Raw genomic sequence first — 15,459 nt, forward strand, 5'->3', positions numbered from 1 at the left:
TGCTCCTAGGCAGTCAAGACATTAGGGCATCTTCAGTTTCTTTAATTGAACCCTCCATAAACAAAATAAATCTTGTGGAGATCTTAAATACCTTCTTGTTGTTGTTGGAGCACAGTTTGTCCCTGTGGTACCTGGAGGAGAAAGATTCAGAGAACAAGCATCTTTGAAGCTCCTAATCCGGGCATGGCAGACCTATAGCTGCTTAACAACAAACTCGCCATAGGCCTGTTTTCTCAAGGGATCTGCTGCTCCAGTTGTGTTCCTGTGAGCAGGGTCTTTCCTCTTTCTGGAAAGAGGCTACAAATGCCAGTTGAGGTGTGTAACTTATGGACTGAAGTAGCTGGAATCAGATCTCAGGGCTGTGGTTAACCTATTTCAGAATTGCAGTAGGCATCAGTGGTGGATATACAGAAACAGTAGGGATGCTTGATTTATTCTTTTGTCTAGAAAATGCAGATCTGATCTTGTTTCATATGCAGAATGCCTGTAAATCTTAAGGAGGCTTTTGTGAACAGATTAGATAAATCTGTTGGCCTCTGTCTCCAAACTAGTAATGCTTGGCATAAGGGAGAGCCTGTGCTTGTACTTATAGCCTAAAGGAGCAGACAGAAAACAGAAGACTGACAGGGAAAAAATGGAAAAGAAGACCACCCAGGAGAAAGAGAAGTATCAGCCTTCCTACGAGACAACTATTCTCACAGAGGTAAAGTGTTTTAGACACATCATACTACATCATGTTGGGAGATAAATTTAAAAGAAAACAGCATCTGAGCCCTGGAGATTGTCTTGTGGAGACATGTGCTCAGATCTGAGTGAAACTGAGAGTGAAGCAAAATTATAAAATGACTCACTGTTGAAATTTATGAAAGGTGCCAAAGTTTGTCTTGGGGTATAAACTAACCCTTAGAAGCCTGGCTTTAAAAAAAAACCAAAACAACAATTTTCTCCATTTTTACCACTGTGCACCTGGGCACTTGTCATGGCCCTCACGTGCCTGTTGTATGAAAATACAGTTATCTGTATTTTTTTTCAGATCTGCTTGGCAAAAGTTCATGTTGAAGATGGGACACTTGAGCAGATGGATAGGCTGTCTGATTAAATTATTAATCTGTTTTTCTATGACTGTGCCTATGAAGCTGTTCTTACATGCATGATTTTGGGTTGTACTCTAGGAATATCTTGTCTTACATTCTGATGCATCTGGTGTAGAGTTGTATGTGTTTCTGCCCCTCCCTGTCATTACTAGGGTGTTTCTATAAACTTACCATAGGAGGCTGTAGAATTAGTCAGCAACAGGACTCAAGAGATTTAAAAGTGTTTTTCAGTCTCCTTATGGGAATGACTTGTTATTTGATTTAGTTCTTTTTTTGGAGCAGCTTACTGGACTTCCAAAAATGATGCTAATTAATCTTAATTTAAATCATCTTCCTATTTGTGAGATCCAATCTCTCCCACTCAATTTTCCTCATGTTGCCAGGAGCAACCAGCATGTTTTCTGACTGACAGACCTAATTCTACTGAGTTGGTAGATCCCAGACTCTCCCTGTGAGCTCTGATGCACTTTGACATATTGCGTGGGGAAATGTGTGTTGCCAAAGAGTTAAATATTTGCCAGTGCTTGTGGAGATTATAAAATATTTGCTAGTGTTTGTGGAGATGATAAAGCTCCAAAGCTACACTTGCTGCCTTTTTATCATTGCAAACAAGGCCCCTACAGAGCATTTTCTTGAGCTCTTGATGGTGGGGGTTCAACAGGGCTAGATTTCTCCTGCTGATTACTGTGGCTTAAATTCAGGACAGAGTCACCAATTCTAGCTGGGTTACTCTGGTTTTACACTACTGTCATGGAATGTGGAGTCTGACCTATATTTTAGTCGCTTTGTGTCTGTCTATCTTAAATTTTCCCCACTTAGTACCCATTTATGACTGGAGCTGTTTGACTAATAGCCAGAGGTTTCAGCAGGCTGGTTCAAATTCTGCTCTTTTGCTGGTATAAACCTGAAGCAATGCCACAGGAGCATTTTTGTCACTCTTGCCTGGATTTAATTAGGGATTTATAATTGAGACCAGGGGTATTTCTGTATCATTGCTGCCTTCAGTCTGAGTTGACTTACTGGCGTTGCTCTGACTTACAGCTGTGCACACTTTGGCCCAGTGTTATTTGGGGACAGGCTTTGTGAAATGGGAGAAAGAAATGTGGAATGCACAACTGGAATCAATCTTGGCCCCCTGACAGCCCACTTGGAGAGCAGTGTAGAAAATCCATGGCCCGTCTCCTCCTCCCAGCAGGAGTGATGAGCTGAAGTTAGTGGCGTGGCAACAGCATGAATGTGGTATTAGAGGAGAATCAAATCCTTTATTTCCATCCTTATGAAAGTTTCCTCACTGCCTTTCTTCCAACAGTGTTCTCCATGGCCAGATGTGCCTTATCAAATGAACAATGCTCCATCTCCAAGCTACAACAGCTCTCCCAACAGCTTCAACCTCGGAGATGGGTATGTAACAAATACATGCTTTATCTTTCCTGTTGATATGGTAGCCTTTGTGTGTCCATGCATTTCATACCCTGCAAGATGATGTTAAGGACCTCCCCCCTCTTTGGCAAGGAGAAATTATTTTCCAAAAGCCTTTAAGACCTTCCATCCAGGAATTCTCTTTAGTGCAGAGTACTGTTTGTACATTCACTGTTTATGTGCTGGTTGGAAGTGTCAGAGGGCCTCAGGGCAACTCGTGGTGAGAACACCCCATTCCCTGTGCCACTAGCCCCAGTATCTTCTCACAGGTGTGTTAGAGGCTTTCAGCACCTCTTGAGTTGGTGTTTCTTCCTTAATTTCTGTCTTGAGGTAGTTTGGGGTGCTGAATTCCTAGGGGAATAACATGTAAAGAAATCCTGTTTGGGGCAAAACAGCCTGGCTTTTGAGATGCCATTTCAGAACAAAGGACTAATGAAGACATGATTAATTCATTAAATAGCCATCATAATGAGACAGCTCTAGTGATTCTGAAATGCTGAAGATGGTAACTGGTGTCAGAAAGGTGCAACAGTGTCCCTCAGTACTTATCAGTCCTCCCTGACTCATACTTCCCCTTAGGACTTTGGTATAGGCCTTTTACTTCTGGTAGGACTCTGCCATCTTGTTGCCTTCCCACACATCTTAATTACCATGTTGTATTAATCCATGTTGTATCACTAATTTTCAATGAATCCCCTCAAACTATGAAAAAGAACAAACACTGAAATTAGAAAATTTTGGGTTAGTAGAGCGATCTGCTGAGTATTTTTTTCCTTTGGTAAAATCCCTGATATGTTTAGGAGTCCTGTCTCTGTTTAGGAGAATTTACTAGAAGTGTGGTTTTGCATGATTTATGACACTTCACTACGTTTAAGATAACACCAGGGTTGAATTATAAGGTCCTTTATTCAATTTTTGTCAAGAATTATTATTAGACAGTAGATTTAGTTAGGATATTTCTGGCTCATAGAAATTTCAAGTTCAGCCACCCTGTAGGTTACAATTTTCTTGCTTAGGTGATGTCACTTTAGTGAGTTAGCCATATGGAAAAGCTTGATTGAGGTCAGTAAACTTGAGTTTTTTTCTCTCAGTTTTGGGGAGGACCCCAACAAAGGACTCAGGTAGAGAGCTTTTTTTTTTTTTTTCCCCTTGTTCCAAATTTTGAACACCTTTTTAAAGATCTGATAGACAAAAAAAGCCAAGTTGGATGTAACTTGTGAAAGTTGAGTCAAATAGAGGAGGGGGAAGAGGATGGACACTGCAATGTAAAATTTAAAATAATGTGTTTTTTTTCTCTTCCACCTTTATATAATTTCTTTTAGCAACAGTTCTCCAACCCACCAAATGGAGCTCCTGCCTCCCAGCAATGATGTAAGTACTTGAGATCATGTTAATGTGGTGCTTTTCTCTTTTAGGACACTGGTGAACAGTTCATTTCAAGACCTTCTTATTCTTTTTGCAATGTAGCATCTCCTTCCTTCTGCTTCTATTCAAGATGCCCAGCAGTGGCTTCATCGTAATAGGTTCTCTCCATTCTGTAGACTCTTCTCAAGTTTTTCGGGTGAGTGTAAACAGTCCAAATGTTCTGGTTTTTTTCTCTTCTGTAAGTGCAGCTCATGTAGCATCTGCTGCTGGCCACTTTTGATGGGATCCTTGGTCTGATCCAGTGTGGTTGTTCTTTGGTTCTTAGATTAGTTACCATTTGTCAAAACAGTTTATTGACCTACAGAGTAAGTAAAAATGGAAGGGAATAAATTAAGATGGAAGGGACTTCCTAAGTTCATGAAGTGCAACTTCAAAGCAAATGCAGTTGCCTTTGAACATCTTCAAAGCTGGAAATTCCACAATCTCTAAACAACCTCTTCAAGTACTTATCTAATTTGACAGTGAAAATGTTTTTTCTTATACCTAATCAGCATTTCATCTTCTGTCTGCTGCCTCCCATCCTGTCCATGTGCACATTTAAGAAGCATCTGGCACCTTCACTGTGCCCTCCCATTCAGTAGTTGTACACACCAGTAAGATGGTGGAAGGGGCAGTTGTTAGAGGTGTTGAAACCATGAGGAGACTCTCTGACTTGCAACATGATGAAATAACTCAGTGAATGTGACACTTAGAGAGCACCAGGTCATTTAATGGCCAGTGTGAAATAGCTACCTTGGTTATGAGTTGGCTGGAGTATTTTCCAATGCAGCACTGTTCTTTGGCAGCTTCCAGCTTTCTGTTTCCCAGTGACTGATTTAAAGTGCACATCTCTCTGAATTTGCAACTTCTCTGTATAAATCAATCTGGTTTAGCTTTGTGGATTCTCTACACCCTCTACCCCTGCCCTTTTCTGCTGCCTATACATACTATTTGGAAGCTGAGATTTGCTTAACTTCTGAAGAGAAATCAATTTGAAATATGTAGGTGCCGACTTACTGAAGATGTCCAAAGAAGATTTTGTTCAAATCTGTGGGCCTGCTGATGGAATTCGGCTCTTTAATGCAATTAAAGGAAGGTTTGTACTTTTCCTTCCGATTTCTTTATCATCCCTTGATAATTTCAGTGTTAATCCTGGAGTTGTAGCATTTATATTCCCTTTTAATACTTCAGAGAGGTTCTCTGAGGGACTGGAGATCACAATGATATTCAAATCCAAGCACAGCTCAGAAATGTTGCCAAAACAAAGCAGCATAATGTGTTTTATTTGCTACCAGCTGATAGCTTGCATACATTTTGTGATACACGGCCTACACTACCCTATGCTGCTCATCAATTCTACAGCTGAGCAGGATTTAAATCAGTAGAGGCAGGTATGATGAACTGCTTAGCAAGTCCTGTAAACTGTTGGTTCTTACCTGATGTTGAAAAGATTAAGGTGCCCTGCATCACTTCCCAGAGGTCTCTTGCTAGACATCCTAAGCTGTCTAGTCACCAGCATCAAGACTATCCCTTAGTTTGTTACTTATGCATGGCCTGAATGATTCCATTTCTTCCTGTTTGATAGCTGACTTGGAACTATTTCAGATCTACTAAATAACTTACTACTGTTTTTGATGAATCCATAGAAATGTGAGGCCCAAGATGACAATTTATGTCTGTCAAGAACCAGAGCAAAACAGGTCCCATCTCCACCAAAAACGAGAAAATGGAGATGGCAGTCTTTGTGGTAAGTTCTTATGTTTGGATTTGGTTAAACACTTAGCTGGTGAGAATGCTGCTTTCTGCCTGAGCCCCTGTGCAGGACAACTTGGTGTTCCTTAGTGTTTGAAGGGATCCTGTTTAACCCAGTTTTGCCACTTTGGGTATGGTTTCACAGCTACAGATTCCAAATGGCACTGTCTGCCTGGGGGACAGATCCAGCTTACAAATTATCTGCAGAGTGCCACAGCAAAATCTCTATTCAGTTCTTAGTAGGGACAACAGCATTAAAAACCAGCCTTCCATCCACAATTTTCTGTGGATTATGTCTTGTTTGAAAAAATTCAAGGAAATTGAAGGTTGATAGTTCTTAAATTAAGATTATAATTCTTGAAAATTGAAAGCTTTTGGAAATTTGTCATCCCTCATGACACAATGTACAATCAAATGAGAACAAAGATTATCCTTAAATCTTGCATATAGTAATAAACAGGCACAGCTTTCCTCCCTGGTAGCTATAATTTGGATTAGATTTCTAAAACAATACTGTCATCCATGGTGTTCCCTTATACGTTGTATGTTCTAGTTTGTGTCTATGGAACCAGTGAATGGTATCTAATAAAATAGTGCTTTTGTGTGACATGGCATGTGTTTTACTATTTGATTGAATTCTTTTTTTTTTAAACTTCACAAATCAGTAAAAGAAGATTATCCAAAAATATAAGCAGTTTTGTGAGAAGGCTGTTTTAGTGTCTCGTGATGCAAGTTGTAATTAGTCCCCATGTTTTTCTCTGGGTAAAAATTGTGTGTTTTAATTGTCTGCTGCATAGGAATAGTGGGTATTTTTCTGCAAATCGTCAAGCCAGATATTTGGTGGATGCTTTAAAATACTAAGCTTATTTATTCCATTTGAACCTTCATCTTAAAGCCATTTGTGTGTTGATGCCAAGTGTCTTGGTGCTGCCTGTATTTGCTGTTCTGTAGCTGCTTTCCACTTGTTGCAGTGTATCATGCAATCTTCTTAGAAGAGCTGACCACGCTGGAGCTGCTGGAGAAGATTGCGAACTTGTACAGCATTTCTCCACAGCAGATCAACCGGATCTACCGGCAGGGACCCACAGGGATCCACGTCTTAGTGAGCAATGAGGTGAAGGGGGATAGAGGGGCTGCATCTTTGTCAGGGGTGGAACAGTTGTCTGACTTCTTGAAGTTAGAATGAACTTTCAAATTATGGAATGCATCTTCAAGGGAGAATTGTAAAGCCATTAATCCCAACAAGTTAAAGTAGCAAATCAGCATGCACAACACTGATTTTGGTGTGGTTTCAAGACCTCTGCTTTTTAAAAGATGTTTGGGTTCTTGTTTGATTTTTTTTAAAGCAAAACAAAACAAAATGGGTCAGTTATTGCGCTCTACCTGAAAAGAGGCTGTGGCAGTGTGGGGCTCTGTCTCTTCTCCCAAGTAACAAGTGTCAGGATGAGAGGAAATGGCCTCAGTTTGTACCAGGGAAAGTTTAGATTGGGTGTTAGGAAAATATTGTTCATTGAAAGGGTTATCAAGCATTGGAACAGGCTGCTCAGGAAAGTGGCTGAGATACCATACCTGGGGGTGTTTAAAAGTCGTGTAGCTGTGGCACTTGGGGACATGGTTCAGAGTTTGGCTTGCTGGTGCCAGGTCGATGTTTGTGCATGGTGATCTTAGAGGGTTTTTCAGCCTAAATGATTCTATGAACTTCTTTTCATTTTGGCTACTTACACACATTTTGAAGTGAGGATCTAAAGAACTTTTAAAATTAAATAGTTAAGTTGCCCAAAGAAGGTAAGTTTTAAAATCTGTAGGGCAGTTAGTTTTACATCTTGGCCCATTTTTCCAGGCTGGGTCTGTCACTATATGCATACTATAATTGGTGGACCTCTGATACTGTTTGTGTCCCATTAAATGATGCCTTAATTTAGTCCATTCCATTAACTTACAGGTTAATAGTGAGTTGCCCTTCTTCCTCTTTTTCCTCTACTAAATTACTTACTCATTCATGCACCAGAATCACTTAAGGAGCTTCATTTATGAGAAACATTGTTAAAACAAATGAAGCAGAGCATAGGTCTCAACTGGAGCCGAAATTGAAGGCTGTAATGCTTATTCCTGAAGTCTCCTTGCTATTCCAGCCTGATTAAATCTGAAACTTCAATGCTTTATGGATGCAAAGTGCTTGGAGGCAGCTCTTGGTAGGAGAATTGCATGAACCAGCCTGGGTATAAGGCTTTAAGTATTTGCTTAAGTCAATTATTAACAAGTTCTATTGCTTTTCTAATATTTTTTTCTTGTTCTAGTATTATAGTGGCAAGAGTGTGGCACTCTGTGAATGTACTTCATGCATCATTAGGCAAAGACACACAAACTGGCCAGAGAAGCTTGATTTGAAGGAATAGAGGCTGGATGTTAAATCCAAAAGAGTATAAGGAGATCAGTCTTAAGTTGAAAAGGGTGTTTTGATGTGAGAACTTACAGCTGAAACATGCACTTCTTGAATGATACTCAGTGGCTAGGAGAAGGCATTTTCACAAAGCTGGATTTCATGAACTGATCAGAGAGGTTCAGGTTGCACCTCCCTTCTCTAAAATTGTCCAGCATTTGCTTCAACTGTATAAGACATCTCCTGAAGGTAAATTACCTCCTCTGTCCCACATAACTACTCTAAGATGGAAGGAAGCATTGACTTAAGGATGAATCTTAAATGGGTGTTTTATATTGCAACTGAAATAATCTTTATCTCTTTATTTAAGGCTGTCACTAGAATCTCCACCTCTTCTGAAAATTGAGTTGCCTCTCATGAATAGCTCAAATAGTTTTAGGTTCTAGTCTTTCTTCCCATGGTTTGCCTTGCTTCTTATAACAGTTGTGCTACAATTCTTGTTCCTTGACAAAATATAAACAGGTAAATAAATCCTGCAAGCACAGCATCTGTACTAATGTCTGATCAAAATAGCCAGATGGATGCTGCTGAGGTGGCTTTTCAGCAGCAATTCCTTTACTCACAGGGAGTCCATCTCTTGGGGTTTACCATTTCCAGGTATTCTTTAAATGCTGATATAAGTTCAGCTGAGCTCCATTGTTTAGCTGAATATATAATTACTACTACTGGATTTTTAGGAAAGGGACCACCTTAATCCTGTCTAAACTAGTACAGCTTCACTGAAAGCAACAAAGAGCATGATCTTTAATAGAATAATTGGCATGGTATAGGAGCCTTCAGGATCAAGAGCTGCAAAGAGGATGGTGAAATGCTGAATAAGCTAGATCAGTTTCAGGCAAGCACATTTAGTGTGAGCTTCCCTTAAACACACTAGCAACTGCAAGGACCTTAATTGATCAGTCATGTACGTTAATAATCTCATGGGCAGGGTTACTCAGGACTGTGCAGGACTAGACACCAAATGCTGTTTAATACCTCTCCTCTAAGTCTATGCTGGCTTTGAAAGAATTGTGAATTTAATTGCTAAAAATGTGTTATTGGCTTTTTTCCTTCTGCCCTTCAGATGGTGCAAAACTTCCAAGACGAGTCCTGTTTTGTTATCAGTACATTGAAAGGTGTGTATTGCTACTGCTGTCATCTGTTACTCTAAAGATAATTCCTCCTTTCAATTGCACTAAATGTTATCACAAACTCAATGCTGTTATCCTGAAAAGATAAGTAATCTAATCTAGTGTAAGTCAAGCTGTTGACTACACTATGATAGACTGATCAATGCTTTACTCCCATTTTCACTGTTACAAAAATTCCATAAATCCATTGACACCACTGACATAAACGAGCAGGAAGCCTTTGAGTAAAACAAAATACAATTGTATTTGTGGGTTTTTATGTAAATTATTTGACTTAGATGTTCAACATCGGTTTTCATGAGTGGGTTGTGAAACAAGTGTATGAACTATTGCAAATTACCTAGAAATAAAATTTGAAGTTCTGTATCTCTGGTGTTTCTTAAAAGCATTAAAAATATTTGCATTTCTTTGTTACAGCTGAAAGCAATGATGGCTACCACATCATTTTAAAATGACCGTGCTGCACAGAGAGACTTTAATGGCCTAAAACTTAGTGCCTCGCTGAGATTGCTACAACCTAGACTGGAAACACGAAGAACCTTCTGGATAAATGCTCCTGTAAACTAAGAATTACCAAACAGCTTAAGAAAAAACTTGCTTTTACAGATAGAAATTTTTGGTGGTGTGTGATTTTGGTGGGTTTGGTTTTCTTTGTTTGGTTTGATTTTTGTTTTGGTTCTTTTGGTTTTTTTAAGCTGGAGCTGAGAACATCCTCAAAGCTTGTACATGTTTTTTCCTCCCTCCCTTCCTCTTCAGTCTTGAAAATTGTAGAGGTTTCTGCTTATTACTTAGAAACATCTGCCTTGTACTAAAGGGAAATGAAAGATAAACAAATCCCAATTCTCTTCACCCCTTATGTTCAGATGAATTGATTTACTTACAGTTCTGAGTGCTCTCTTGCTTTCAACACACACCCTGATGCTGATGGATGTGGACTCCCCAGGGGTCCTCTTGTAGTCTTTGAGGTGGAAGGCTTGGGGCTGCCTCCCAAAACTGATTGGGCAATGCAGAGGATGGGTTTTGGTGCCCAGCCTTCACCGAAGTGTCAGCTCTGGAAGCCCACACTTTGCTGTTCTCCACCTGCAGATGTGCTCAAAGTCCAGAGACCCTGGTTCCTCCTGACAGCCCTTCTGTAGTATCACTCCAGCAGAACAGTTCTGAGGGGGTTCAAGGGAGGACAGACAACTTGTGGTGAGCAGTTCAGTGCCATATTATTATCTGTGGCTTAAGAGTAGGCTCCTTGAATTGAGCATATGAGGGTTTTTCTGAGGAACTGTTTTGAGCATTGGAAGCTATAGTGCTCATGACAAATTCATACTTTGGATTTATTCTACTCTACAAATTAGTGATTAACTGCTATCTTTACTGTAACTGGGAATTAGAAGTTATAATCTTAATGGGTTTTCATCCTGTTACTGAAGTAAAACTGTTTTGATCAAGACCAGGTAACAGATCATCTTAGTTGCTGCTTCTTTATATTCTTGCTCTTTCACTTTTGACTCCTGTTTCCCATAACTGTAACTATGATCAGCTCCACCCTCCCTTGGTCTTTTGGGACTCCATCCAGGCTCCATTAAGCTAGAAAGGTGGCTTCCACTGAAGTCAAAGGCAAACTGGATCAAACCTTTCCTTCATGGATGAAACCATTTCACTTTTGACAGCTAACTAATATGGCTGTTTCTCCAAACTGAGTGTCCATATACCATCAAAATCTGATTCTTGAACATTTCATTTCATCCTGAACTGACATGGAAAGCTGAAATACCAAACATTTTCCTGGAATGGAAATTTTTCAAAAAATGAGAAATTGTCAGCTGGAAAATAGTGAATAAAATGTTCCAGCCTTTTGAAATGGAAACATTTAATTAAATCCATTTGGCCCTTGAAGAAGCATCAGTTTGAGCTACTGTTGTAGCCCTCAGAAATCGTCATTCAAGTGCCTTGTGTGCCGTGTCTCCCTTGGGGCTGAGCTCTTTGGCTGAATTACAGATCCCATGATGCTCCTACCCTGGGTTAGTCAAACAGGGAATGCGTCATGAGGGCTGGAGAGGTGCCCAGGGAGAGAGGGGGCCATGGAGCCCTTGAGTTACAGCTCCCAGCTGACACTGGAGGAATTCGGACAGACACGGACTGATATTTCTCTGACAAAAGTTATGTGTTTCAAGTTTTCCCAACAGAAATAAACAGCAAAATATTGAGAAAAGCAACCTTTTTTTCATGAAAGCGTCAAGTTTTGCGCAAAAACCCCCACCCATCTCCACTGATTTTTTTTTTTTTTTTTTTTTTTTTCACCGAAAATAATACTAGAATAGAAAACTTGTGTTACAATGGGTAAACCTTCCCATTAGCCAGCTCAGCTAATTGAGCAGCAATGCCTACTTAGGCACGATCTTGCTCAACTGACTGTCCTGGTTGCTCCATGAATTGTAGGCATGCAAAACGGAAGTCTAGGCTTTGGGACGTGGTGGTTCCCCATTCTGAAATGAGGGAATTGAGGCTTCTTGGTTGAGATCCAAGCTGTGTAGGTGAGGAGGAGCTCCTGGCCATGGAATCCAGGTTGTGGCCACACACAGCTGCCTTCCTAAACAGTGAATGAATTCCATATGCCTTTGTGAGCAGGTGGGACCAGTGTGCCCCTGAGTACCAGGAGCTGCTTGGTTTATTTTCTAGAAGGTGCTTTGGAAGATGGATGTTGGCTGTGGTTTTTCATCCTGCTCTGTAATACTGGCCCAGTGCATGGTATGGGTGTCATTGGCATGCAGCTCAGGTGAATCTGACCTTGTGGGAAGGGTTCTAAATAGACCTCGAAGTTGCCTGGAGTGTAGCCTGTATCCTATCATATCCACTTGGATGTGATAGCCCTGTAACTGAGGAGACACAGCAATTACAGATTCAGAGCAGAGTGAAGAAAGGATAGAGGTGGCTTTGATGCCAGAGTTAGGGACTGAGAACTGTTTGATTGTTAAAAAATGTCTAATTTCTTGATTCTTTTAAAAACCAAGAACTGGTTGCCTGTAAGGAATTATATGCCAAAGTCCTCATAGTGTTTCAATAGCACTTGCTTGATGAATTTTGAACAAAAAGAAGTCACTGAGGGCCTTCCTGTATTTAGATTTTTTAAAATAAAATAAATAAAATAAATAATTTGAGGATTAATTTGACAATATATCTTGCTCTCATGCTCTAAAAATATATACCAGAGTAAACAATCCCATAGACTATGTATATTTTCCTATGGGTTGACTCTGTATAAGCCTGTTGTAAAGCTCTATGGCTTAGGGGTGTGTGTAATACCTACTCGTATTTGACAGAGTAGTTCTAGTCCTTGTTTAACCTCTGTAGCCCCAGCAGGAATTTGGAGGTTTGTGGTTAAGTAACATACACATCCATGAAGACACAGCTTGGCTGGTTAGGTGTCCAGGAGACTGTTGAGTTACTTCAGCTTAGACTCACACACTGCCTTGATTTGAAAGGGACACTGAAGGGCCACAGAGTCCAATGCCCTGGTCCTTACAGGAGTACCTAAAACTGATCCCTGTGACTGTGAGTGTCATCCAGAGCAGCCCAGGTGCTCCTTGAACTCTGGCAGGCTTGGTGCCATGACCAGGGGCAAGGGAGGTCCCTGGGCAGCCTGTCCCAGTGACCAACCACCCTCCTAGTGAAGAACCTTTCTCCAGTGTCCAGTCTGAAGGTGCCCTGACTCTGCTTCATTCATTCCCTCACTTCTGCTGCTGGTCACCAAAGAGGGGAGATCAGCACCTTCCCTCCCCTGCTGCTCTTGAGGAAGGTGCAGAGAGATAGAAAGACTTGTCTCACCTGTGTGTCAGGTAATCATTGACTGTCCTTGGATCTGCCATCCCTGAAGGGACTTGTTTGATACATTTGTGGAATTGACAGCCTCCAGATGGAAACTTTTGTTTCCTCAAGAGTGGAGGAAGCACAGATGTTTAGTCTGGGAGAGATATCTAAATTCTAGATAGACTAAAGGCAAGGGAGGTGAGCAGCTCCCACTCATCTAAATAGCATTTAGGTTTTTATTAAGTGTCTGTTAACACTTACTTTTACTCTTTTTTATTGTTGCTTCTATTTCTTTCTTAAAAAGTAAGAAAGCCTACTCAAAGTGATTTAACTGGAACTTTTTACAGCTATATGTGAAATTTGTGCAGCAGAGCTTTATAAGGACTGGGGCTTAGGATAACAGTGAGTAACATGATTTCCCAAGCTGTCCAGCTCTTCAGTTGTATGTATGATGACAGCCACTATGAGTAAAAGTGGGCTTGCTGGGGATGAGAAGGCAGAATCATGTGATTAATACCAATATGACTAGCCAGTACTGCAGAGTGTAAACTTGCATTCTTGTCAGATCTGTACTGTCTGTTTGAAATTTCATAAATTGTGGCATTTTCTCTATCAACAGAGTAAAGTGATAGAGATTAATATGACTCTGGTGATGTCTGGAAAACTCTCAGTAATGCCTGTGATACACAACTGCAGGGCAGGGAGAAGGCAAACGATCTGGTGATAAAATCTTGGCTATCTGATAGAGGTGGCAGGACTGGTGCTATTAAAATTAAAGCTCCTGTTCTTTCTGCTGGCCCTGCATGGTTAATTGGCTAAAGTAGAAAAAAAAATTGTTCAATATGGAAAATACTGGAGTTCTCATTGTCTTAGTGTAAAATTTAATGGGCTGAAGTTTCAAGACTCAGAGGTGGTAAAAGGATTCTTGCATTTGAGAAGCCCTGAATGGCACTCTCTTATAATGTAACATATACATATATATGCATATATATATACATATATCCACATACATACTGTACTGTATCAACACATATTTGTGCTGAGTACATGTGTTCTTTGGCTTTAACTGATACTCTGCTTTGTTTAGTTGCAGTTCAATGTAAAAGACTCTGGTTGATCAAGCTTCAAAACCCAGCCATTCCTTGATTAGAAATGTTAAAGTCCATAGTAGCAACTAGGTGATTTGGACATGGTACACTTGGAGTGATGTAAGTTTGATGAATTTCTGTGATACAAATCCCAGGCCTTGGTGAAGATGAGCATATTCTTTCCCTAACACTGCAGTTCTACATTGCAGCTTCTGAAAATTAGAGTAACAGAGAAATAGATTGCCCAGTGCTTAGTGAACTAGTAGGGCTACTCCATAAGCAGAACAACCATACGATGACTTTTCCTAGCTCGATGTTGTATTGCTTAAGCATTGGCTGTAATTCTAACAATCATCTGGTGGATGACTCAAACAGGTTTTTTTGTCTCTTATCTGTTGGGATTTTCTTTACTTTTCAAAGAAATGCTTATATTCAGACTGTAGCTTCTCTTTCTCCTCCAGTTATGAAATGGTTTAACTTTATGCTAGTAATAGAAATATTTTCATTAGATTATAATCTCTTTGACAGCACAGGGTACTCAGAGTGGGGAGTGTTTGGCTTTGATCATCACTACTGTGGGTGAATATGAGAAGGCAGACTGGAGGTGTATCTAACATCCTTGGCTCTCTCTAACAAATGGGTTAAGCTAGTGCCTAATTTTTTGTGCATTTTTGATTTGGGTTTTTTTTTTTTTCCCCCATTCCCTCAAAATTCTGCTCCCTGGCGGGGGATGCATTGGTGACCAGATGGTATGCCCAACTTTTTAAAGTAGCCTGCTGTCCTGGTTTGCTTGGGGTGAGTGTTTATCTTTCAAAGGGGAGTTACCACTCTTCACTGACAGTGCAGCTGTTAGAGGCAGGCAGAGCTGGCCACAAAGTTGGCATGATGGGCAAGGGCGAGTGGAGATGGGTCGATGGGAGGCTGAGGCGTACCAGTTGTGAGTAAATACTGCCACACTCTTCATCTTTTCATTTGTTGGTTTTTGGGGTTTTTTGTACATGAATAAATAATAAAAAAAGCATATTTTGCACTGGCTCTTGTACTGTTGTGCAGAAGAAATCTGTATCTATAATCTGTGCTCCAGTCAAAATGCAAATAAATCTGTTTGTAAGAAGCACGGGTTTGGTCTCTGGTTTATTTGGTGTGGTGGGGCACAGGAGCGCCTCAGCTTCGGCTGCTGCTCAGTGTGGGGCTGGGCACCATCTCAGGGTGAGGGGGAGCAGAGTGTGCAAAGTGCTGGCCAGAGAATGTTGTCTGCAGCCAAATGTCCTGCAGTGTTTTCTTCAAGTTGGGACTGACTTCATTTCTCCACAGCACGGTGCAGTGACCAGCTT

The 15,459-nt window shown here is 40.6% G+C and overlaps 1 protein-coding gene across 1 annotated transcript in view; it reads left to right on the forward strand.

The window, feature by feature from the left end:
• The window catches only part of TFCP2L1 (transcription factor CP2 like 1), a 35,543-nt gene extending 20,304 nt beyond the window's left edge, over positions 1-15,239 (forward strand). Inside the window, exons 7-15 of the mRNA XM_030241812.2 lie at positions 593-703; positions 2,404-2,495; positions 3,836-3,884; positions 3,981-4,074; positions 4,923-5,013; positions 5,564-5,664; positions 6,641-6,783; positions 9,173-9,224; positions 9,657-15,239. Of these exons, the coding sequence (XP_030097672.1) occupies positions 593-703; positions 2,404-2,495; positions 3,836-3,884; positions 3,981-4,074; positions 4,923-5,013; positions 5,564-5,664; positions 6,641-6,783; positions 9,173-9,224; positions 9,657-9,694 (771 nt within the window). The 3' untranslated portion in view covers positions 9,695-15,239. The remainder of the gene's footprint in view (positions 1-592; positions 704-2,403; positions 2,496-3,835; positions 3,885-3,980; positions 4,075-4,922; positions 5,014-5,563; positions 5,665-6,640; positions 6,784-9,172; positions 9,225-9,656) is intronic.
• The last annotated feature ends 220 nt before the right edge of the window (positions 15,240-15,459 follow it).

Source organism: Serinus canaria, chromosome 7 (genome assembly GCF_022539315.1).
Source record: "Serinus canaria isolate serCan28SL12 chromosome 7, serCan2020, whole genome shotgun sequence".
Taxonomy (NCBI): Eukaryota; Metazoa; Chordata; class Aves; order Passeriformes; family Fringillidae; genus Serinus; species Serinus canaria.